This window comes from Panthera onca, chromosome C1, assembly GCF_046562875.1.
Source record: "Panthera onca isolate mPanOnc1 chromosome C1, mPanOnc1 haplotype 2, whole genome shotgun sequence".
Taxonomy (NCBI): Eukaryota; Metazoa; Chordata; class Mammalia; order Carnivora; family Felidae; genus Panthera; species Panthera onca.
The window spans coordinates 104,884,218-104,910,641 of record NC_138346.1 but is presented as its reverse complement, the minus strand read 5'-3'; the positions used below and the strand labels follow the sequence as shown (position 1 = coordinate 104,910,641).

The 26,424-nt window shown below is 44.4% G+C and overlaps 1 protein-coding gene across 32 annotated transcripts in view; it reads left to right on the top strand.

The window, feature by feature from the left end:
* Positions 1 to 26,424, top strand: part of CLASP1 (cytoplasmic linker associated protein 1) — a 274,262-nt gene that overhangs the window by 28,172 nt on the left and 219,666 nt on the right. For 31 of the 32 annotated variants that reach the window (XM_078451384.2, XM_078451387.2, XM_060625391.3 and 28 more), the window contains exon 2: positions 8,745 to 9,224. In XM_078451384.2, the coding sequence (XP_078307510.1) occupies positions 9,030 to 9,224 (195 nt within the window). In that variant the 5' untranslated portion in view covers positions 8,745 to 9,029. Of the gene's footprint in view, positions 1 to 1,930; positions 1,949 to 8,744; positions 9,225 to 26,424 lie in introns of those variants that run through there. The other variant, XM_078451385.2, reaches the window with a different exon arrangement.

Here is a 26,424-nt window from a genome sequence, read left to right as displayed (position 1 = left end):
TCCCTGAAATTCCCACTTGAATTTCCTCAGGCGGCATCTTGTCTCCTTTCTCTGCTACCTGCAGCACCTGCTACAAACATCCTGCTTAAGACTCCTACTGAGGGGCGCCTGGGTGGCTCAGTCGGTTGAGCGTCCGACTTCGGCTCAGGTCATGATCTCACGGTCTGTGAGTTCGAGCCCTGCATCGGGCTCTGTGCTGACAGCTCAGAGCCTGGAGCCTGCTTCCGATTCTGTGTCTCCCTCTCTCTGACACTCCCCCGTTCATGCTCTGTCTCTGTCTCAAAAATAAAAATATAAAAAAAAAAAAAAAAGACTACTGATACCATCGCGGCTGTTTGTGTTTCTGTTTCTGCCTTCTTTTGGGGCAGGGGGCTCCTTGAAGGCTTGACCAAGCCTTACGTTCTGTGCTTTCCTGTCGTTAGCACCGTACAATGCGTGCCACGTCGTAGGCACGGACTCAGTGTTCCCTGACTGTGTGGGCTCAGAAAATGGGTGGGGCTGGGGGGGGGGGGGAGGAGAAGGCACAGGTCGAGTGAGAACAGAGATTCACTGCTGGCAGGACAAGGCAGAGTGTCTTTTAAAAATTTCAGACCATGTTATAAAAATCTTATAACGCCAAGAAGGGTTGTCTTATTGATAGAAACACACTGCTTTTGACTTAATGTCAATAAAATTCTGCTAATTTCAAAGGGTTGTCTTATAGGTAGATACACACTGCTTTTAAAGACTTAATGTGAGTAAAATTCTGCCACTTTCTGGCTTCTAGAGTTGGCTTTTTAAATGTCATGCCTGCTTTCTACACATATTTTCCAGGGAGAGTTTCGATGTGGCTATTTATTTTGCTGTACTGCTAGTTTGAATTGTCTCTCTTGATACTATAATGAGGAATATTAGTTTACTAAAGTTTCCTAAGTACTTGTGATTTGATTTCTTGTTTCCTACTCCTCTACTTTTTATGCCCCACCTGCTATAGCTGTTGAACATTTTCACGTTTCCGTTATTAAATGCCTGTACCTTGGATTTTCAACATGGTAGTAGAGGGTCGTAGTGAAGTGTTAAGAATACAAACAGGGGCGCCTGGGTGGCTCAGTCGGTTAAGCGTCTGACTTCGGCTCAGGTCATGATCTCGCAGTCCGTGAGTTAGAGCCCCGCATCGGGCTCTGTGCTGACAGCTCGGAGCCTGGAGCCTGTTTCGGATTCTGTGTCTTCCTCTCTCTCCGACCCTCCCCCGTTCATGCTCTGTCTCTCTCTGTCTCAAAAATAAATAAACGTTAAAAAAAAAAATTTTTTTTTTTAATTAAAAAAAGAATACAAACCTAAAAGGGGCGCGTGGGTGGCTCAGTTGGTTAAGTGTCCGACTCTTGATTTTGGCTCAGGTCATGATCTTGATTTTTCGTGGGATCAAGTCCCACGTCGGGCTCTGTGCTGACAGAGCACAGCCTGCTTGTGATTCTCTCTCTCTCTGCCCCTCCCCTGCTCATGCTCTCTCTCTCTCTCTCTCAAAATAAAGTTAAAAAAAAAAAAAAAGAATACAAGCCTTAAGGCTAGGCAGCTCTGGTTTTTGACTACTGCCTGACATTATTAGCTTTAAAACTGTGGGCAGGTGTTTGTATTTTTTATCTAACCTTTCTGAGCTTTCATTTCTTTGTCTTTGAAATGGGCATAATGAGGCCTGTGTACCTCACAGTATTTCACTGTCTCTACCTTACCACACGTCTTCCCTCACCTGTTCACAAGTATCTCCCGCCCTCATTTGCTTATGCTTTTCTTCCCTGTTAAGTGTTTTTATTTTTTTAAGTTTATTTATTTATTTTCAGAGCCAGAGAGAGCGCGCGCGCGCGAGTGTGGGAGCATGAGTGCATGTGAGCAGGGCTCAGCTCCACAAACCATGAGATCATGACCTGAGCCGCTGAACCCACTGAGCCACCCAGGCGCCCCTCCCATTAAGGTTTTCTTTTGGTTTGTTTTTTTAAATGTTTATTTATTTATTTTGACAGAGAGAGGCAGAGAGTGCGAGTGGGGGAGGGGCAGAGAGAGGATCCCAAGCAGGCTCTGCGCTATCAGTGCGTGGAGCCTTGACTCGGGCCTCTGTCCCACAGACCGTGAGGTCATGATCTGAGCTGAAATCAAGAGTCGGACACTGAACTGTCTGAGCCACCCAGGTGCCCCTCTCCCATTAAGTTTTATCATTTCTCCTATTAAGTGCACCCGATTACCTAATGAGCATATATAGTTTTAACTTGGTCATTCCACGCCTTCTGAGTTACCCCTCTGAATTACCACAGAACTTATTTATATCCCTTACTTTTTCATTTTTTATATATTTTTAAACGTTTATTTATTTTTGAGAGACAGAGACAGAGTGGGGAGGGTCAGAGAGAGAGGAAGACACAGAATCTGAAACAGGCTCCAGGCTCTGAGCTGTCAGCACAGAGCCCGACGCGGGGCTTGAACTCACCAACCGCGAGATCATGACCTGAGCCGAAGTCGGACACTCAACCGACTGAGCCACCCAGGCGCCCCTTCATATGCCTTATTTTGCAGGTGTAACATTCCACCTGTGAACTGTAATGTGCATCTTATGTTTGTATTGACTTCTTACATTGATAAGCTTTTGGTGAGTGCATTTCATTCTCTCCAAGTAAGTTGGAAGCATTTTCAACTCATGGATTATAGTAACTTCTCTTGTATTTTCTATGGTGAGATGTGATATATGATAAATTGAATCAATGCAAGTAATTGAGATTAGCCTGGTAATGGATAAACAGTACAAATGTATTCATCCCATCTATTTATCCATTTATTTATTCTGCAAATACCCATTGAATACATCTGTGTTAGACTGAAAAACATGGCCAAAATACTTTGTAGCTCCTCCTATAAATTTGTAGAATTGATTTCCTCATGCTTATCTAGGCTGGCCTTGTGACTTGCTTTCACTAGCCGGATGGAGCAGAAGTGATTTACAAGTTCTGGATTCTGGGCCTTGAGAGGCTCGGCAGTTTCCCCATTTGCTACCTCGAAACGCTCTAGCCACTCTGTAGTGAGGTGCAGCCTCTGTCACCGAATGGTTGGAGATCATATGTGGCAGGCGGTCCAGCCAGCAGCTAGCCTCAGTTTCTCAGCCATGTGAGTGATGCTGTTGTGTACTCGCACCCAGGTGAAGCTGGCATGAATGCTCCCTGGCGAGATTAGTAGAAGAGCCTTCTAGGTGGGCCCAGCCAACCCACAGACTCATGAGAAGTATTAACTTGTTTTGAGCCACTAGGTAAAAATGGTCCTGCTTGTAACTTCTCTTATGGAGAAGTCTACGGAGCAGAGCTTAGAGTTGGTTCGGTTCTCTGCCATCCCTGCCCACCGGTCCTCCATTGTTAATACACCTCCATGGTTGTGTATGCAGGTGCTGTAGAGTAGTTATGATAATTAAGGGGATAGAGATAACTAATTTTTTAAAGGTTATTTATTTATTTTGAGAGAGAGAGAGAGAGAGACAGAGGGCACAAGCAGGGGAGGGGCAGAGAGAGAGAGAGAGAGAGAGAGAGAGAGAGAGAGAATCCCAAGCAGGCTCTGCACTGCCAGTGCAGAAACCGATGTGGGACTCGAACCCATGAACCGTGAGATCATGGCTTGAGCCGAAGACAAGAGCTGGACATTTACCTGACTGAGCCACGCAGGCGCCGCACAGAGATAGGAGCCAGTTTTTAAAAATTTCCTGTGCAAACCTTTTCCATTTTTAATTTTATTTAATGAATGAGGAGCCATCATTCTCCCCAGTGCCACTCAGGAAGTGGCAGTCAAGACTAGAGGCTGGAATTTTAAACTTTGTTGCTCTTTTCATTACCTCAGGCTGTCTAATTGTGTGTTTCTTCATTCTTGTTGAAGCTGGTATTTTTTAACTTCTTCCTGTTAGTCCCTGGCAGAGTTGGGCTCACAGTTGGGCTATTGTTCTGATAAACATTGCTCTGTTAATTTCCACTTTCCTGGCTACTGCAAAGGAGAATGGCTGTAGGGCCATGGGCTTCTCCTCTTATTGTTACTACCCGCCCCCGGTATAGACCAAGATGATGCGGCAGGAAAAAGTTGAGATGCTTATACCGTAGCGGGGGCAGAGAAGGGTGATGCTGGGGAATGGAAGAGCCCTTTGCAGTTGGGGAGGAGGAGTTTAAGAGGAGTTGGGGCATTTTTTCGGAAACACCTGGCATGTGTCCCTTTTCCCAGGGACTGATACAGTAAGGTCTAGTGGCCCCATGGCTTTCGTGGTGAGATCTTGCTCAAGGAGAGCACTTAGCGTGATACATCAAGAGGAGGAAAGGTAGTTGGCCATTCTAACCTCACCTGCCTTTTCTTTTGTATCATTTTTACATTCTCTTATTATTTTGGAAAATGTGTGCAAGTGGGACTTTTTTTTAAACTTACAAATAGTGTTACATTCTGAGTCATTTTGTTTTTTGTTTTTTTTGTTTTGAACATTTATTTATTTTTGAGACAGAGAGAGACAGAGCATGAACGGGGGAAGGTCAGAGAGAGAGGGAGACACAGAATCTGAAACAGGCTCCAGGCTCCGAGCTGTCAGCACAGAGCCCGACGCGGGGCTCGAACTCACAGACCAGACCGCGAGATCATGACCTGAGCTGAAGTCGGCCGCTCAACCGACTGAGCCACCCAGGCGCCCCTTGTTTTTGTTTTTAATTGAAGTACAGTTGACGCACAATGTTAAATCGGTTTCAGGTGTATAACATAAGTGATTGCATAAGTCTGTACATTATGCTGGTGCTCCCCACAAGGGTAGCCACCGTCTGTCTCCACACAGTGCTGCTGACTGTATTCCCTGCGCTGTCACTTTCATCCCCGTGACTTACTCATTCCAACAGTCTGAGTAATTCCTAACACTAGCACTGCTGTCAGGTAGTCCTCTGTGCGACACCGCACCCTCAAATGATGATTTCAGAACTGATGACCCATCGTGAACAGACGCTGTGCCGGTTCGTAAGGTCTTTCTGGGCAAGTGCTGAGTCCTGTTTATCGCGTCCCCGTGCCTTCCAGCAATGCCTTGCGCATAACAGACCTGGTTTTTATTTGGTCTAACCATGGGTCACCTCTGGGACTGCAGGTTCTGGGTTAACTTGAGACGTGTTTCCTTGTTGGGCTTTTCCCTGGTAGAGAGCCTGGACAGGATGTGGGTGGAAGGAAGAGATGTCTTACCTCCTCCTCCCCCCGTTTGTTTATATTCTATTTTCTGCATCTTTTAATATAACGTGTTTTTTTTTTTTTAAGAATGTTTTTGTATAAGTCTGTTGCTGTATGAAGTTTTGCTGGTGTTTTTGTTGGTTTAGAAAATTCCCAGGGGGTACAGGGAGAAAGGCACATATTTATTTACCTGGGTCACTAAAAATATCTCTGCAAGGGTACACAGGAAACTGGTGACATTATTTGCTGTTAGGGAAACTAGGTGGCTGGGGGGCAGGAGTGGGAGGGAGGTTTTATACTTTTGTACCTTGTGAATTTGGGACTATGTGATTGATATTCCCTGAATGCTTCTGAAAGCAGAGATGGAGAAAATGCTCGAGAGTATCAGTTACTTTAAAAAAAAATTTTTTTTTAATGTTTATTTACTTTTGACAGAGAAACAGCATGAGTGGGGGAGGGTCAGAGAAAGAGGGAGACACAGAATCCAAAGCAGGCTCCAGGCTCTGAGCTGTCAGCACAGAGCCCGATGCGGGGCTCGAACTCACAGACCGAGAGATCATGACCTGAGCCGAAGTCGGACACTCAACCGACTGAGCCACCCAGGCGCCCCCCCCCCCCCTTTTTTTTTAAGTTAAGGAGAAAAAGAGTAGAGAGGACCCAATCTGCTTAACGCTTAGGGACTAACAGTGTCTTTCATTCTGTGGGTTTTGTACATAGAAGTTTGTGACCTACTTTTGACTATCTTAAGCCTTTATTGCATAATTACCCTCAAGAAGCATATACTTTTATTTGTTGGAAATCCTATACAATTCTTAGGGCAGGGGAGCTTTTTATATATAATATGTATTTTAAAAATTATAGAGAGGCTGAAATGAACAGAATCATTCCTCTCCCAGCAATGGAGACCGCATTCTCTTGCCTGTTACTTCCTAGCTGAGCATGATGTCTGACCTCCTTTCCCTGAGTGAGAACAGAACTAGGCCACGCTTGTAATCACAAGGGTTTGAAGCTGGGGAGAGGAAACTAAGTGGCCATGTGGCCTTAGAAATTTACTTACCTGTACTTTTACTCAGTTTCCTCAGTAAAACAGGGATGCTAATACGTACTTTTTACAGTTGGTTGGAGAATTAAAGGCAGTCCATATACATCATCTGGTATTGAACTTGACACCTCAAGTAGAGGCTTCAAAGTTGTGTGATCATTATCATTATTGGTTAGTGTCCGTTGATTTTAGGCCCTCGGAGGAGTAAAGGATAGGAGATTGTTTTCACTGAGAAGGAAAGATAGATGTTTGGGGGAGGGCAGAGTGCATCTGATATCTACTGGTGTGTAACAAACCACTGCAGACCTGTGGCTTACAGCAACAACAAGATGTTACCTCTTAGAATCTGTGGTTTGGCTGGGTGGTTTTTTGCTTGTCTCCTCAGACTTGTGTAGCTGCAGTCAGATGATGACTGAAATGGCTAAGTGGTCCCTGACGGACTCACTCCCACGTCTGGCGGCTGCTTCTGACCGTCGGCTGGAGCGTGCTGCTTGCCTTCCACATGGCCTCTCGGGTTCCAGGAGCTTCCTCCCAGCATGGCGGGCCCTGGGCAGCATTCTAAGGGTGGGCGGCCGCACTTGCCTCTCAAATCTCTGCTTCCTTTTGCAGCAGCTGGTTCCCCACGGGCCAAAGTAAGTCACAGGGCCAACCCCAGAGTCACTGTGGGAGAGGACTTAGGCCCCACCTTGATGAGGGAGGAGAAGCAAAGAATTTGTGGCCATTTTTAATCCACCACAAGCCCAATCTTGTTTGATTTGCTTCTTGGGCTGATATTGGACTGAGAAAGAAAAGGTTCTGTTTGTCCAGTTTTCCTGTATCACTGATGCCTCCTTTATAAAGCTCAACATAGCTGATTAAGGAGCTGTGGTTATTTTGTTTGGCTTAAAAATTGGAATAAAGGGTAATAGACGCTTTTATGTATTTGAAGGTCCTTCTTATGAAGGAGGGATCAGTACCACGGTGTGGAAGTGATGGAGAGCGGCTGTCTCCTCTGCCGTATGAAGCAGGGTCTTCTCAAGGGCCGTCCTGCCCCCAGCACCATGCATGTAGAAGATGGGTAATCAGTCATGTGTCAGGGACTTTGAAGGAGGGTCTTCCTCATTGAATGACTCGACTTGAATGATTACTGCCGGTGTCAGAAGTCTCTGATTCTAGAACTCAGAAAGTGCATTGTGCTGTTTTTTTGTTTTTGTTTTTTAAATGTTTGTTTATTCTTGAGAGAGACAGAGCATGAGCAGGGGAGGGGCAGAGTGAGAGGGAGACACAGAATCCGAAGCAGGGTCCAGGCTCCGAGCTGTCAGCACAGAGCCCAACGTGGGGCTCGAACCCACGAGCCATGAGAACATGACTTGAGCTGAAGTCGGGCACTTAACCGACTGAGCCACTCAGGCAGGCGCCCCATCGCATTGTGCTTTTTATACCGAGGGTAGGGACGGATTAGGTGATGTCAGAAAGGGAAAGAATCGCTGTGCTCAGACTGGAAGAATTATTCTGTGCAGAATTTTAATTTTACTTGATTTATAAGTCCATATTTACCTGCTAGAACCCCTGAGAGCTGGGACTTACTGCTGATGTGCGGATCACTTCTCGTTCCTGCAGCGTCAGGGAGGTGCTGCATCTGGAAGACAGGTTTTCTGTGGCTCTTGTTAGGTTGGAAGGCAAGGAGAAATTGCATGAGAAATAAATGTGTACAGTTGCTGCAGCAGCTATAGATTCACTGTTCAACTTGTTCAGTCTGATGAAAACAGTGCTAGTGTAACTTTTCTCGAATCATGTGTTTTGCCCTCAAACATGATTTTGAGATCTCCTGATTTTATAAAAACACCAGGCCCAAATGGTGCTGTTGTCAGCTGAGGATACTATCCGTAAGTGATCAGAATGTGAGCCTGTTCCCTCTTCTCCTCTCCCTGTCCCCCCACGCCCATCACTCCCTTTTCTTTCTTGGAGGGAGGATGACGAGGCAGGGATGACTGCTCACCCTGTTGTAAAGCTCCTGAGCAAGAAGTTTGATGGAGATGCTGTCTTTGGTTCCCATTACCAGGCCAGCCACTTTGGTCAGTGGTCTTTCTATGGCGCCCACCCCATTTCCGGCAGTGGGTTTTTTAGAAAACTCAGAGTAAGGCAGTAAGAGTAAGCTACGGTACCTACAGTGATTCACACGCAGAGTGGGGTTAAGTTTTTGGTGGGAAGCAAAATTGAAGCCACGAATAAATATGCCAGCTGAAGCAGACGACTGCTTTCCTGACTGGCATATTTACAAGCTGGAAAATTGTGAAAAACGTCAACCTACCAACTGTGTAGCTCATTGGCTCTTTGCTTTGGGTTTCCATGTTCTTCCTGATAAAAATAATAATGATGTTATTCTGATATGGTTGCCAAACCGTTCATGCTTCTCACTCCACTTGTGATTGTAAATGATTCTGCAGCGCGAATTGCTTTGTCTGTGGTTTAATGTTTCAAAACATTTGAATGTTACGTTATCTGTGCTGATTTGTCGCTCTCTTTTACTTTTCAGAATGGACTGCTGAATTATGAAGAATTTCAGACCCAAGAGTAGAACCTCGCTCTGCCACTCACTCCTTTATCTCCTGCTAGTTATTTAAATTGGACTTTTAATATCCTACCAGCTGCTCTTCAGACACACATGGTGCATTGTTGCCATTCCCCGGATTGCATCTTTGAAACACAGGCTCTTAGTAACCCTCAGCGAACAAAGAGGCAACCTCCCGGGTACGTTTACTGGGAGGGTGTCACCCTGACTGCCCTCTAGCTTCTGCTGGATCTGGATTTGAATTCCACCATGGAGCCTCGCATGGAGTCCTGCCTGGCACAGGTGTTGCAGAAGGATGTGGGGAAACGACTGCAGGTTGGCCAAGAACTTATAGACTATTTCTCAGACAAACAGAAGTCTGCTGACCTTGAGCATGACCAGACCATGTTAGATAAACTTGTGGATGGGCTCGCTACCTCTTGGGTGAACTCTAGCAATTACAAGGTAAGTCGTGCTCCAGGAGGCACTTGTATAGGTGGCCGGGCTGCCTTGGTGGGTCCGAATTGGTCCTTAGGAGAAAGGATTCCTCTGGGAGAGATGAGCAGGATTCTTTGGCCTCCAGTAAGACACTCTGGTTGTGGCTTTTGGACATTTCATTCTGAAGCAAGTAGAGTTTACTCTGATTCTTGTTGGAGATTGAAAGAATCCTTATGCTTTAGCACTTCGAGAGAAGGCCAAGTGAACACGTAAAGAGAGGCTCTTGTGTTGGAAAGTTTACAGGCATTTGCAGCCTTGAAGTTAAAGCGAATGCTGTATCTTGCAGTGAATGGGTCATGAGATGTTGGTGAGTGGCCCTTCAGGAAAAGCAAATGTATTCACTGGTTTCCTGTGGGGGATAGAATTGGCTATAGTACGTGGAGCATTTTACCTTCAGGTCACTGTGTTGAAGTTGGCCTAGGTACCTGGCCAGAAATAGTATGGGTTGCCAAGGACTCTTCTGCAACCTGTATGCAGTGGCCTGGAGGCGATCCTTCAGCTTCTAAAGATCAAGGTGGGCATGTGCCTTTGGTGGGTAGTGGGTGGAGGCAGGGGTCCGAAGACCCAAATGACCATTTTAGCCATTCAAGGACTGAACTTTCATGAATAAAGATGGGACTTGAAGCACTGAAGAGATGTCATTCTCTCTACCTGTCCCCTCCCCCTTCCTCTCTCTTTCAGTTTGACCCTTTGGGTCAAGATTGGGGTGGAAGACTGGGGCGTTGGCATGACTCCTAACAAGTGCTATAAACATTGTGAAGGGAGCCCATGAGAAACAGAATCTCTTGTGCCTTTTTCATTGACCCGGTTTTCTGAGATTGGTTTGGACCTGGAAACTGGTGTTTACAGACTCTTGTTTTCCAAATGCATTAAACCTTGGTCTCTAAGAGTCAGTAGGCTTTATACTCATTAAGGGACCTAGGACCCTAATATTTTACTTACAACTGCACATAAAAGTTATCCTGTCTCTGAAAGGTGAGCTTAACTTCTATTTCATTCACCTGTTTCTTCATTTAGCTGAAGTTACACGTGCTGCTTATGTGCTCAGCCTTGGTGCTGGATGGTGGGAGTGTTACAGGAGAGGTGTGGAGGGTCTAGTCTAGAGACACCTTATCTGTGTTTGGATCACAGTTCCGCTGCTTTGTGTGCACATTATGATGCTTTTGGGTGAGAGTAACTGAAGTCTGACTCATTGGCTTAAAGCCACTGTATGGACGTCGGGTGATTTTCTGTAAGAATTTAAGAAACCTGCAGTAGCTAAAGCAATGTCCAGGGAAGGAGAGTGTCTGCTTGTGTCTTTCTCAGAAGCTCCCAGCAGACTCTTATACATCAAATTGGCCAGAATGGCTTTGCCTGCCCACCCCAGCGTCACTGGAAAGTGGATGGGTGTCCATGATTATTGTCTACCATCATGCTTGACCTCCTGATCTTAAGAGTCTGGCCTCCTTGGAGTGAAGCATGTGGCCATGTGAAGGAGGGGGAATATTTGAGCCCTGTCAGACTCCTGCTCAACAAGTACTGGGTCGGTGAGTGAACAAGCACTCCCTAAGTGTTCAGTTCCATAAAGGCAGACAGTGAAACAGATTGGCTCCAACCGCACTATACTGACTGTGCAATAGCAGACTGCTGTTGGTGTACAAAACTCAGGTTTTATATATATTATGGATTGAAGGAGGAAGTTGGGGATGGGACTGAGGTAATATGGCTATTAAATAAGTAGCCCACAGAGTCTGCTGTACTGTGTAAGCTCTTAACCTCTCGGGCTCCGGTTCCCTCATCTACGGTGTTGGGATAACGGAATTATTATAAGCACTAAATGAAGGAGTGTATAAAGTTGTCCCGCTCCTGCCCCATAACAAGCACTCAGACGTTAGCAGTCAGTGTCAAGACTGGATCCTGCCTCCGAGGAGCTCATAGTCTGGCACTGATCAACAAGCAAAGGGTTTTACAGTACAGTAGATTGGGAGCAGTACAGTACAGGTGGGAGACCCACCGGACTGGGTGGGAAGCCAGAAGAACATGGTAACACTGCCTGGAGGAATCCAAGGTGCTTGAAGGTTGGGTAGTTTTTTCAGAATAGCGTCTTCCGGGTCACAAAAGCTTGAAAGATTAAGACTTGACCTTTCACAAAGGAATTTTTAAGAAAGACAGCTTGGTGGGAAGAAGTCAGCGAGATGACATTTGCTACTGACTTGCATGTAATCATGGACAAATCACTTTACCTGTCTCTGCAGTGCAGGTGTTTGACTAGGTAATCAGGACTCCAAGCTCTAATACCTTATATGACTTCATACCGATGGCTTTGTGGTCTAGGCCATGTCATATGGTTCTAATGTTACATGGTAGTGAGCACCCCCTTTCTTTATAAACTGTCTGAGTGTGATGACACTGCCCTTTGCACACCTGGTGCCCGGAGCTTGGAACACAGTAGGTGCTCAATGAATACTGGTTTCTTGGGTGAACCTGGGAGCTTAGACTGTTCTGCAAGTACTCCTGGGGGCTTTACCAAAATCTGGAAACTTACCTTTTAGACCTCTCCCCCACCCTTTTAAAATTATAGATCAGGATTTCTCAGAGCCTGATTTGCATTTTCAGTTTTATTTGATATGTTTTTTTAAAAAAAATTTTAATGTTTATTTATTTTTAAGAGAGAGAGAGAGAGAGACAGAGCATGAGCCGGGGAGGGGCAGAGAGAGAGGGAGACAGAATCTGAAGCAGGTCCCAGGCTCTAAGCTGGTAGCATAGAGCCTGACATGAGGCTCAAACCCACGGATCGTGAGATCATGACCTGAGCTGAGATTGGACCCTTAACTGACTGAGCCATCCAGGTGTCCCTTGACATGTTTTATATATTATGGATTGAAAGGATTCACTTTACATTAAAATTTTGCAGCTTGGCTTCTCGAATTTTTTTTTTTTTTTAAGTTAAGGACTAAAAGGATAGGAGAAAAGGGAAACTATTTTCGTCTTTTAAAACAATAGTACTTGAGTATTGTTATTTCTTAAAAGAAATTTTTTTTTAATGTTTATTTATTCTTGAGAGAGAGAGAGAGAGATACATAGTGTGAGTAGGGGAAGGGCAGAGAGAGAGGGAGACACAGAATCTGAAGCAGGATCTGGGCTCCGAGCTGTCAGCACAGAGCCCAACGCGGGGCTCGAACTCACGACACTTGAGATCATGCCCTGAACTGAAGTCGGACGCCCGACTGAGCCACCCAGGCGCCCCGGGTATTATTGTTCCTTAATAGAGAATGTAGTTGAATGTCAGCACAGTGTCTCACTTAAAAAAATAGTTGGGTGGTGCTTGAATCATTTTATATTTGATTCTTTCTTTCCTTTTAAAAAAAAAAAAATTTTTTTTTAATGTTTTTATTTATTTTTGAGACAGAGCACGAACAGGGGAGGGGCAGAGAGAGGGGGAGACACAGAATCTGAAGCAGGCTCCAGGCTCTGAGCTGTCAGCACAGAGCCGGACGCGGGGCTCGAACTCACGGACCGCGAGATCATGACCTGAGCTGAAGTCGGATGCTTAACCGACTGAGCCACCTAGGCTCCCTGACATTTGATTATTTCTTAAAGTGGTAAGCAAATTTGTATTTGGCATTAATTGCAGTTAATAGCTGCTATTTATTGCTCAGTTACTGTATGTCTGGGATGTTACCTATTTAATCTTCGCAGCATCCCTGCAAGGTAGATGGTGGTACCCTGATTTTGTACATGAAGTAACTGAGGTACCCTGATTTTGTACATGAATTTTGAGGTATAATTTCTACTAGCGATTATGGAACTGGGGCTTCACTGTAGGTCTTCCTGATTCCTAGCCTCTGCCGCTCTCATAAGAACACAGTCAGCAAATTTTCTTAAAGGCCATGTAGTAAATACTTAAGGCTCTGTGGGCCAAATGGTCTTCTCACAAATATGTAAATAGTTTGGTTCCGTATAGTGTGAGAGCAGCCACAGGCAACACGCAGATGAATGGATATGGCTGTGTTCCGATAAAACTTAATTTACAGAAACTGATGGAGGGCCAGTTTGGCCCATGGACTGTAATTTGCCAGCCCCCAAACTAAAACATCAAGTCCCTACTATGTATAAATGCTTTTTCTTTACTGGTGGGAACCATTCATGATTCATCTGAGGGAAGAGTAAGGTTTATGATTTGCATGTGATTTTTGGAATGGGGAGAGCATTCTTACAGGTTTGTTTTTGAAGTGCTGTATCTGAATTTTGAGAAAACTTGCCCTTTGTAGCCTTCTCTCACTTAGACTCCTGTTATGATCAGTTTGCATTCTGTTAGCCTATCACTGATCATTTTTTTGTGAGTTGGCCTTGGACTTTCTTTGGTAATAGAAGTCATCCTGGGGATTGAGGAATTGGTTATCCGAATAAGGCCCTCATACATCCAGGGCTACACCGTGGGGTGCTGTTCAACCTGGAAGCATTTACTAAGTGTTCTTTGTTGTCACAGTGACTGTGGGAGACACAGAAGGAGAGGAGAGACTCTTGTTTGTTTTCTAGATTACTCGGACATTAAAAATAAATCCCCAAACTTTGAATACGGCCACCCTCCTTGATCTGGTCTCTTCCTTTAGTAAAACTTGAAGAACGAGGAAGATGGCAGAGTAGATTTTTGCCCGAACCTCCAGCCACTGTTGAGTTTTCCTTCCCGTTCTCTCTTGTGTAGGTGAGAAGGGATGAAAAGAAAGAGCTATCTGACCCAGAGAGGCTGCCTGGGCTCCGGCAGCTGGGGAGAATGAGGGAGCACGATGCTGTGCACCCCTCCCCGGTGCTGACACCTTCCATTCAGCCGGGCAGCCCCACACACTTTACATTTGCGGGCACCTGCACGTTTAGTGGGCTTGGTGGGGACCACATGCTTTTTGTGACAGTCCCGCAGTTCTTTCTCCACAGTTCCCAAATCCCTGAAGCCCCAAACGTAGTGATTTTCATTTGTTGTTTGACCCAAAATCAACTGACCTGAACTACGTGCAGTCTTGATTCACCTGCTCAGGGCGTGTTTCACAGAAATACTCATGTTTGATTGTGGGCTGCCCTACATACTGTTTAATATATGTATATATTATATATATATATAATATATATATATATTCTCTCCCCACCTTATACATTCTGTATATATTTCCTGTCTTGTATGTGTAGCTGTGTGTATTACCTTACCCATGTAAAACCTGAAAAATTTTGTATTCCAGAGCACCCCTGGCAGCCAGAGTTTTGGATAAGTGATTTGTGGACCTGTATATATTATTGTAGACTAATAATGATAACCTATGATTATGGGACATTTACTGCGTACCAGAAATTGTGTTAAATATGTATTCATTTTTACCTTCTAGTTACCATATGAGTTAGATACTGTTGATTACATTCTCCAGATGAGGAGACTGATGCTCAAGGAAGTCAAATCACTTGTTCAAGGTGACAGAGCTAGTAACCAGGGTTTTTGGGACTTGACCCCAGGTGCTCATGCAACAGCGGAAGTTAATTAAGCACTTATGATGTGCCAGATACTGCGGTGGGGGCTGGGTGTCCAGTGGGGACCATCGGGCTCCGTCTGCACCCTGACCGTGCTACCGGTGCCTGGGCAGTCTTGCTCTAAGTTTGGGACATGCGGACTTCATCCCAGTGCACTCTTGTCTCAAGGCCCATGCCAGACTGCTTTGTATTTGAAATTTTAGGTTCTCTGTTAACCTAGGGCTTCTTTTGTCTCTGCCCTGATATGGTCTTTATGGTCTAACTGGGGACCAGGGGTAAGGCAGGTGAGAAGACAATGGACAGTGTAGGATAAGATATCATTAGGATATCTTAGGAGTGTCTATCATAGGAGTGTCTATAAATGCTGTAGGGTGGAGAAGAAAAGAAATGTTAGGGCTTGCTTAGTTGGAGAGCCCATGATGGTGAGGTAGAATTACACAGGGCTATGAAGAATCAAAAATAATGTGTTTTCTTTCTTTCTTTTTTTTTATAACTAAAAAAAAATTATTTTGAGAGAGAGAAAGCACAGTTGGGGAGGGGCAGAGAGAGAGGGAGGGAGAGAATCCCATGGAGGCTCCACACTCAGCATGACCTGTGAGATCATGGCCTGAGCCAGAATGGAGTCAGACGCTGAACCGACTGAGCCACTCAGGCGCCCCTAAAAGAAAGGAACGTGTTTCTAGCGTTCAGAGAGCCTCACTTCCTTTCTTATTCCTCCTCTCTGGGCAGCACCATCTCTGTAGACCATGGAAGATTTAGTCTTGCCTTAAGCTTCTTTACCTCTGCCCTGGATCAGGTGCCCTTGATAGGCGTGAGGGAAGGAAGGTGTTGACAGATAAGGGAGATTCCTCTCGTTTCCCTGGCCTCTGTCGCTACAACCTTGGCTTTCATTGAGGTTTTTACTTCCCCCTGTGTGTCCTTGAGGGGAGAGCCAGAAAAGATTATTGGATTCAGATGAAGTGACTTCTGTTTCTTTTTCTGGCAGTCTGCTGGGTGCTGCCATTAAGCCATGCCTCCGTTCAGAGGCTGTTCATTTCTCCCAGAGTTTGTCCCTGCAAGTGTTGTTCATTGGTTGTAAGATCTGCATTTCTCGGGGCGGCCTCCCTCCCTTCTCTCCTTCCTTCCTTCCTTCCTTCCTTCCTTCCTTCCTTCCTTCCTTCCAGCATTTACGTTTTATGAAACATTTATTAAAAAAATCTTCTTAGGGGAGCCTGGGTGACTTGTTGGTTGGCACCTGACTCTTGATTTCAGCTCAGGTTGTGATTCCAGGGTTGTGGGACTGAGCCCTGTGCCTGCTTGATTCCCTTTCGATCTCTCCCTCTGCCCTTCTCTCCCACTTGCGCTCTCTCTCTCTCTGTCTCTCTCAAAAATAAAAAAAAAGTATAGTTGGTGCACAATGTTATCTTAATTTCGGGTGCACAACATGGTGATTAAACTTCTCTATACGCTATGCTGTACTCTTGACAAGTGTAGCTACACTGTCCTCATACAACACTATTACAACATCATGGATTATATTCCCCATGAATACATTTTATTCCCATGATTTATTCATTCCACTACTGGAAACCTTTACCTCCTACTCCCCTTCACCCATTTTGCTCCCACGCTTCTGGCAGTCATTCATTCATTTATTATTTTTGTTCCAGTGTAATTAACATAGTGTTACATTAGTTTCAGGTGTACAATATAGTGATTCAGCAGTTCATTACTCAGCGCTTATCAAGATAAGTGTACTCTTAATCCTCTTGGGGTATGTTTTAAAAAGACAGATGTCTCAGGGCGCCTGGGTGGCTTCAGGCAGTTAAGCTTCCAACTTCGGCTCAGGTCATGATCTCATGGTTCGTGAGTTTGAGCCCCGCATCGGGCTCTGTGCTGACAGCTCAGAACCTGGAACCCTCTTTGGATTTTGTGTCTGTCTCTTTCTCTGCCCCTCCCCTGCTCACACTCTGTCTCTGTCTCTGTCTCTGTCTCTGTCTCTGTCTCTGTCTCTCTCTCTCTCAAAAATAAATAATAAACATTAAAACAAAATGAAAAGGTAGATGGCTCTGGTGTTGTAAGTAGAAAAGCTATAGTGAGCAGTACTAAGCAAAAGCAGAAACACGTCAGGAAAAGTTATTTCAAGAAAATTTCGTGGATCGTCAAGTAAAAATGGTACGTTTGATGTATGTAATTAATGCACTTCTTTCGAAATACGTGTTTATATTATATGCAAGAGCATCAGAGTGTGTCGGAAATACTTCAGATTTGACTGTGAATAGTCTGGATTCCTGTGCTGGCTCTGCAGCTTTGACTTCTGAGCAGGTAACCTCCCTCATGTACACAGCGTTATGTGGATTCAGTGAGCCAGTGTACATAAGGTGCCGGTAGTGATTAGTGTGTAGCATGTGATCAGTGAAAGGAAGACAGTGCAGACATTATGTAGTTATGGAGAGAAAATATGTAGAAAGTGGACTTGCTCATGGGGCTGAGGTTGCCTACCTTCCCATAGTCCTTGCCGGCCTTGGATCTTTCATAGTGAAGAGCTGTGCACTATTGATAACCAAGAGCAGAGCAGCAGCTGTTGGAGAAATCCAAGGGTGAGTTTACAGCCTACTGGTGGGGGTGCCTGGGTGGCTCAGTTGGTTAAGTACCCAGTTCTTGATTCTGGTGCAGGTCATGGTCTCGTGGTTCGTGGGTTCGAGCCCTGTATTGGGCCCTGTGCTCAGTGCGGTCAGAATCCCCCTGCTTGGGACTGTCTCTCTCCCTCACTCTCTGCCCCTCCCCCGGCCGGCTTTCTTGGTCTCTCTCAAAAGAAATAAATAAACATTAAAAAAAAAAAAAAACACAACTTTAAAACCTACCGGTTGAGGACCCCTTTTAGGAGGGTTTAGCAGGGTTGTTTTTATTTTTATTTACAATACTTTGCCTTGCTAATTTAGAAAGCTAAAATTTAAATAAGGATATGTATAATAGAAGAAATCTTAAATTGAATGTCACAGCAGAAAGAAAAAGAAACAGCTGGGGTGAGAAAATGGAGCCAAAAATGAGGCAGATGAATCCATACATGACAGCTAATGTTTACTAATAGCTAACATTTATTTATTTATTTATCCATTTATTTATTCACTTATTTATAAGGTTTATTTATTTTTGAGACAGAGTGCAAGCAGGGAAGGGGCAGAGAGAGGGGGGACAGAGGATCTGAAGCAGGTTCTGTGCTGACAGCAGTGAGCCCAGTGTGGCGCTCGAACTCATGAACTGTGAGATCATGACCAGAGCCGAAGGTGGACGTTCAACTGACTGAGCCACCCAGGCACCGCAATAGCTAACATTTCTTAAGTGCCCGTTATGGGCCAGAAACCGTTAAATGCTTCGCATCTGCTGCCTCATCAAATTATGACGTAGGTACTACGTGAAAAGTCTTGTGATTAGTCCTATTCTGCAGTTGTTGGGAAAACTGCCTAAGAGAGTGAAGAGAGTCACATAACTAGAAAGTGTGAGAGGCGGATTTTAATTTGAGTAGTTTGACTTAGAGCCCACATCTGAATCCATGTGCAATGCCACTTTTTTGTAATGTTGCAGCAGTATTAATAATTTCTACTGGAGTGTATAGAATAGAGTGTAAGGACTCACCCCGGAGTTCACGGTGATTGCTTTAGGAGACTGGGTCCTGAGTGAGAGATAAGCAACTCATTTTGTACTTTAATGAGAAACCCAAATATTTAAGGTTAATATTTAAAACAGTTCTTTGGCCCTAGTAGACTCATGACCATAAATAAATACTCTTTTATTTTGGAAAATATTCAGACGTATCGGAAGGTTTCAGAAAATAGTGCAGAGAACTTTCATGTAGTTTCGCCCAGATCCCAGTGTTAACCCTTCACATTTGTTTTGTCTTTCTGTCTGTGTATGCACGCATATTATCATCATTTGTGGACCGTTGGAATGTGAGTTGTAGACACAGTGCTCTGTTGCTCTTAAACACTTGCATGTATTTCCTAAAAACAAGGACATTTGCTTATGTTATCTTAGCACAGTTATCTTAAGTCAGTAGTAGGATCAGTAGAGGAAGATCTGCCTCATCTGTGAGCCTTATTCACATCTCACCTGTTGTCTTCCTAACGTCCTGTGTAGCAAAGGCAAGAACAGTTTTCTTGTCCACAATCCAGTCCAGAACCACAGTTGAATTTGGTTCTCATCTGGATAGTCTTCTTAAATCTGAGGTGGTTCATCATCAGTCTTGCCTTTGTCTCTCTTAATACTTTGGAAGAGCACATTTATTTTGTATAGCCCTTCGATTTGAGCTTGAATGTTTCTCATGATTAGATTGAGGTTGTGCCTTTGGGGCCGAATACCATGCAGGTGTACTCTGTGCATCATATCAGGAGAGACACGGTGTCTTTCTCTTCCCTGGTGAAAGAGGTCTTTGCCAGGTAGCTTCCGAAAGTTGCTATTTTTATTTTTGATTTGTCTTTTATAATGAATAGGTATCTTATGGGGAGGTCCTTTGCGACTATGTAAATACCCTGTTTTTGACCAAACTTTCACCTACCAGTTTTAGCATCCATTGATATATTTTGCCAAAAATAATTATTATTGTGTTGTCTGCCATAGGGTGACTTTCTGATTCCATCATTTCTTCATTTATTAGTTGGCTCCAAATATTTTTGAAATATACATCCTATGTCTGTTTGTATAGCAGGAATTAAGCGTATATTTTGATAGTTATCCCCAAAAAGAATTACTGTGAAGAAAGAAAAACTTTTTCAAATTAGTCTCATTTAGATACATTTATACTCATAAAGAATTTAAGGTAGTCTAATGATTTGTGAACCTATAAGACGCATGATGTGATGAAGTTTGGTTTGGGCTAGCAGTAATGGAGAGATGGTCGGCTCTACGTTTTCATAACGATTGTGCACGGGATACAGAAAGGCAGATAAGAGCAAGACGTCTTCCTGGATTTGGGATATTAAAGGACACTTTGCAGGAGAGAGAAAAAGCAGAGCATAGAAAACATGAAACAGAAGACAGTACTGAGTGAGATCTAGGTTATTTTGCTGTACTTCCTGTGGACAGAATCCACCAGCTTGTGCTTTGGACTAAGGGGGAAAATGTCATAAATGGGGAGGAAGTGCTTCGTGCCAAGTTCAGTGGCTGGTAGGAGTCTGTTTAATCATCCTTTAAAAAAAAATTATTTTGAGAGAGATAGTGCGAGTGGAGGGGGGGGCAGTGCAGAGACAGAGGGAGAGAGGTCGAGAATCCCAAGTAGGCTCCACACTGTCAGTGCAGAGCCTGACTCAGGGCTTGAACTCATGAACTGTGAGACCACGATCTGGGCCGAAACCAAGAGCCGAACACATAACCACCCATCTCTGGCATCCGCCCCATCTCTGTTTAATCATCCTTAAGCGCTTTGTGGAAGAATGGCCCTTAGGATTCTTTGTTTAAAAAATAGGTATTGGTACATATTCATATTACAATATATATTTGTAAGGTGTATTTTAAAATTTTTTTTTTTTTTTTAACGTTTTATTTATTTTTGAGACAGAGAGAGACAGAGCATGAACGGGGGAGGGTCACAGAGAGAGGGAGACACAGTATCTGAAACAGGCTCCAGGCTCTGAGCTGTCAGTACAGAGCCTGACGCGGGGCTCGAACCCACGGACCATGAGATCGTGACCTGAGCCGAAGTCGGACGCTCAACCAACCAAGCCACCCAGGCGCCCCGGTGTATTTTAATATATATTGATCCCTGAGATCAGGGGTCTCACGCTCTACCGACTGAACCGGCCAGGCATCTCTTAGGACTCTTGTGTGAGGGAAGAGAGATGGCTCAGTGGGCTCCACGAGGAAGCATGTTGCAGGTGACATTAATGGAGGTAGTGTTCTGAGATCCTACACTAGTGGGACTGAGCAAGGTCCTGGGTAGAGGAGCCTGGAGAGATAGTGGGACCTTGGGACTGACTCTAGGGGCAGTGGAAGACATCAAAGGACTGCTGGGTGCTAATGACTGCCTTAGGAGTTAGGGGTGTAATGAAAGTGGCGTGGGCTAATACCAGGGGGAGAGGGGAGAAGCAAACTGGAGTAAGGGCATTAGAGAGGAGGACAGGGTCAGGGGGTTTTGCTGTTAGCTTGGGTATATGAAGGACTGGGGTGAATTTGAGAAGTCCTCAAGGTTTCAGGCTTCAGGATGCAATTTATTGACTGTGGGTAACCTTATGGAAAAAGGTTCTTTTCCTGCATGATGCATTTTTTTTTTTTAAATTAGAGAGGACATTTTGGGGCACCTGGGTGGCTCAAGTCGATTAAGTGTCTGACTTCAGCTCAGGTCTGATCTTGCAGTTTGTGAGTTTGAGCCCCTCATCGGGCTCTGTGCTGACAGCTCGGAGCCTGGAGCCTGCTTTGGATTTTGTGTCTCCCTCTCTCTCTGCGCCTCCCCTGCTCACGCTCTCGCTCTCTGTCTCAAGAATAAATAAACATTAAAGAAATTTAATTGGAGAAGACATTTTAAGAAAAAAATACCAAATAATTTGGAGGAACGTTTAGGAAAATTTTTGTCTTTGACTTACTTTGGCAGAGGGTCTTAAGCCTTGTATGCTTTGATACATTTACATATGTATCTTGGGAACATCTTTTTTTCAAACACTTTTTTTTTTATTTAATTTTTTATTTTTTAAAATTTACATCCAAATTAGTTAGCATATAGTGAAACAATGATTTCAGGAGTAGATTCCTTAATGCCCTTTACCCATTTAGCCCATCCCCCCCCCCCCCAACCCCTTCAGTGACCCTCAGTTTGTTCTCTATATTTATGAATCTCTTCTGTCAAACACTTTTCTTTTTTTTTCTTTTTTTCTTTAAGTTTTTTTTTCTAATGTTTATTTTTGTGAGAGAGAAAGAGGGGGGGGGGAGGGGTGGGGGGAGAGAGAAGGAGACACAGAATCTGAAGGAGGCTCCAGGCTCTGAGCTATCAGCACAGAGCCCGACGCGGGGCTTGAACTCACAAACTATGAGATCATGACCTGAGCCGAAGTCGGACGCTTAACCGACTGAGCCACCCAGGCGCCCCTGTCAAACACTTTTCTTGAGGCTGCCTAATTGAAGTATTTGCAAATGCTGATTTAGAAAAATAATTTTGTTTTTCTTATGGTAAAAGTGATATGTGCCTGTTATATGAACAAGAACCAACTAATAAAACTTCTGAATATAAAGTTAAAATGAAAAAATTGAAGATCAGCCACAGTCTATTGCCATAACTAGTTTATTTTTATATTGGTAGAAAAAAGATGGAAAAAATATTTATGTAAGACTGCTCATAGTATACATGTTCTGTATGCGTGTGTGTGTGTTTTGTGTCTAGTTTCTTTCATTTAGTCTACACATGCTATTTTGTGAGCTTTTTTTTTGGTTACGTGTATGTCACGATGATTTTTTTCACATCAATAAATTAGATCACTTATGAGTTAATATAACTTTAATGTATTACTCTCTTCTGTGAATGGTTAGCCATCATTTCTTTATCCATGGTTGGTTGCTAACACAGGCAGTTTCTAGGTTTGTTTTTTGTTTGTTTGTTATAAGCACTGAACATCATTGAGTGTACATATGTTCACGCTCGTGAGTGTGTGTGCGCGTGCGTGCATGCGTGTGTGTTGACCGTTCTGAAAACCTTTCAGCCTGAATTGCTGGGTCAGAGTGGGCCAGATTGCATGCCCAGCAGTGGTACAAGAGTGCGTGCTTCAGTACCACCCGTGGGTATTACCGTTTCTTTGGACAGCCTTCCGTTTTCATGGGCAGAATATCTCTGTGTAGCTAGAGCAGCACTTGATAGAGAGGATGTGAAGCACATCATTTTATTTTTGTTAATCTCATTTCCCCTCTATTTATTTTTTAAAGTTTTATTTATGTAAGCACTCTCTACTCCCAGTGTGGGGCTTACACTCAGGACCCCGAGATCAAGAGTCGTGTGATCTTCTGATTGAGCCAGCCAGGCACCCCAATCTCATTTCCCCTTTAAAAGATTGACGGAAAAATGTTTTGTCTTCTTAAACATGAGCAGAGAAGAAAATGTCTGTAGTTTGGAGAAGGAAACCCTGATACCTTGACAAAGTCCACTTTGTTGGATTAAAGAAATTAGGTCTCTCTGTCATTTTATTCCCGTTAGGTTATCTTTTTTCTACAGAGAATGAGAACAATATTGATTTATCTCCCAAGAGAGTTGTGGGGTGGGGGGAACCATCATAATCCATTTTTTGGAATGTTCCTTTCCTTTTCCCAAGTGCTTTCACACCTCTTGTAACCTAAATGTCAGCTCATCTTCACTGTTCTGTGTTGGGAGACACTAAGTAATGCCAAGTAGATGGTAATTTTGGTTTTGTTGGGCAGCGAGGGATAGGTGTGTGATCTTATTTGATTCTTCATATGATTCTAAGGCATTTTTTTTTTTTTAACAGCTTTGCAAAGAAAAGGACTGATATTAACCTTTCTGATCATGGGAAGGGAGTCAGATAAACTTTATGTTGAACAGGATTTGAGTTCAAAGCAGTTTAGGCTGAAAAGGTGCATTATTGGGGCAAGTCACACCCACAGTGGTGGTTGAGATTACTGTGGAGACAGCACTGGTGACTCGGGTGGGGGAGGTCTCTGCTTCTGTCTGGCCAGTGGCTTCTTTTCTGTGTTGCACTCATGTCCCACTGTGGGTCCAGTTCACATCTTGTAGCTTCACCATCAGAAGAAAGAGTCTCTCTTTCTCCAGCTTGGATTACAACCACACCCCTCCCCTCCCCAGCTTGAGTCCCCAAACCCTTGACCCACTCATGGTGGCCAGGTAGTTGTGGCAGTGTAAGAAAATGGTGGCCCCCACTCAGTAAACCTCATGTCAAGGGATGGAGTAAGGAGGACAGGTTGCCCTAAAGGAATGAAGCTTGGCTCAGGGCAGGTGGCTTGGGTGTGACCACTGGGGGAATTATGAAGTTTGTTAGAGAAATTCATATTTTACAGTTTATTTATTTGAGAGAGAGAGAAAGAGAGAGAGAGAGAGCACGAGCAGGGGAGGGGCAGAGAGAAAGAATCCCAACCAGGCTTCCTGCTGTCAGTGCAGAGCCTGATGTGAGGCTGGATCCCACGAACCACAAGATCAGGATCTGAGCTGAAATCAAGAGCCAGATGCTTAACCGACTGAGCCACCCAGGCGCTCCAGAAGTTTCTATTTTAGATTGCTTGAAAGGCTGCAGGGCTCTACTGAAGTCTCAGACATTGGGATCAGAGGCCCGAGTTTGTATCACAGCTCCTTTTACCATTTGTGTGGATTAGCCCCGCCATTGAGGCTGTGCTTCCTGAGATCAGGTGTGAATAACCTGAGTGTGCGACGTGTTCCACAGTGCTTGGCAGAATTCTCTGTCTGCGTATGTACCTCGCTTTGCTGCTTTTCTCTCCGAAGACCTGTGTTATTTGAGCTTTTAGACCTGTCTTCAAGCGAGAGGTTTTCTATCTTTCCCGACCCCTTTAAACTGAGCACTTTACCCTTTTTGATTGTCATTGTGGGTTTTGGAATCACAGTGCCAAAATGCCCATGATGTTAGGGGTATAATGCCATTCTTTCTGTATTTTAAAAACCTGAAGTCCGAATCATTTATGTGTGATGTACATAGTGATATGCTGCATTTAACATTTCACGTGTGCTCTTACCACCACCTGCCTGTCCTGTTTAAAACCTTTCTTGGGGTCTCCTATAGTAACTAAGGAAATGGGACTTTAAAACAGCTAGTGAAGTTGTGCCTTTAAGTCTGTTCATCACTTATATTTTCCTGAGACCCACTTTGGGGCATTTACCTCTGTTAGAGCTCCTAAGTCGTTTGAAACTTAGGAGGGAAGTCTACGGCCATACCACCCTGAACGCGCCCCATCTCGTCTGATCTCGGAAGCTAAGCAGGGTCGGGCCTGGTTAGTACTTGGATGGGAGGTGGGAGGGGTAGACGCTGAGCGTATTGAGAGGAGGAGGTGGAGAAAGCTCCAGGCCTCGTTCCAGCCCTCACCTGGATCTGGACCACTTCCTTGTTCTCAGGACTAGATCCCCTGCCCCCTTCTTGTCCCTTCAGGTCCAGATCTGTTCTCTCAGGGCCAGAACTCTCCTCCTCTTGGGTAACTTGATGTTAGCCAGAATCAGCCTTCTTGCCCAATGATGCCGCTTTGGGAGCAGTGTGTTCGGAGCAGGTGGGCGAAAGCCATTGTTCCTCACACTAAGTACTGCTTGGGGACTAACTGTGCCGCACGCTACCAACCCAGCCCCGAGGGGCCGCCCGTACTGACTGTGTTTGTGACTCTACTGCTTTACTCTGCAGCTCTTCATGTAAAATGGATGAGGACGATTTAGACTCACGGGGCCCCAGAGCACAGGTGGTATGGGCACAATGGAAACATGCACACACACTGAAGACAGCTGACAAAAGATGGGCTTCTTTTCCTTAATGCTTCCTAAGCCTGCTTTAGTTCAAGAAAACCTTTATGTATGTGCACCATTTATATATTGATGTTACATAGAGAGCTATATGCTGCTTTAACATTTATGCTTTTACTCTGTGTCTACATTAATACATCAGTAGCTCAGACTTCACATTTTTAAAATACAGAAAGGATGGTATTACACCATAAAAACACTGGCATTTTGATGCTAGAATTCCAAGGAAAAATCCGGTATGACATGTGCCAGACTATTAATAGAGTATTTTTAAGGGGGAGGGGAAGTGTTATAAGCGAATGTGTACTTACTACTTATGTTTTTCATTGTTGGAATTTTTTTTATATATACAACTAGCATTAAAATTATTATTTTTTCTTTTTTAGGAATACTGTAGGGCCCTCAAAAAAAAAAAAAAAATACTGTAGGACCCTCGAAAGGGCTCGTTCTCTATGCATGTCATCTTTATTTGTATTAGGTACATGACTGTTTACTTTCTGCCCAAGACTTTTACCCTTTTTTTTTTTAAATTAAGTGTTTTATTTTTTATTTTTGAGAGAGAGAGAGAGAGCGAGTGAGCGCAAGCACGAACGAACCGAGGAGGGACAAAGAGAGAGAGGGAGACACAGAATCCGAAGCAGGCTCCAGGTTCTCAGCTGTCAGAACAGAGCCCAATGTGGGGCTTGAACCACAAACTGTGAGATCATGATCTGAGGCCAAGTTGGATGCGTTAACCAACTGAGCCACCCAGGCGCCCTAAGACTGTTACCCTTGACAGAGGAGGAAGTGGAACGATCAGGTTGAAGGTGGCAGAACAGGAAGCCATCTGGAACTCCTCATGTTTTTCTGTGCTCTGAAGAGAAACCTTGGTGGAAGGATTTATTTTTGTAGAATGAGATCCTGATCCACCCCACCTCTTTTTTTTTTTTTTTTTTTTTGATTCCTTTCTTTAGGGAAAATGGATCTTTTTCTTTTGCCATCCCCCAAACTAGGTATACCCTGTTAGGGCAAGGGATGCCCTTCTGGAAATAGGAACACTGACAAAGGAGAGCTGACGGGCTTAGTCTCTGGGGAGTTGTGCTCTAGAGTCCTACTTTGGCGCTTGCTTTCATATACCTCCGGCTGTTCCAGCCACTGCTTTTTTGTTAACTTGTGGGCAGATGCTCCCAAGCTGCAGGGATGCTTAGGAAGCCCTTGGTAATGTTGGGGCTCCCACGTATCGGTCCCTTCTTC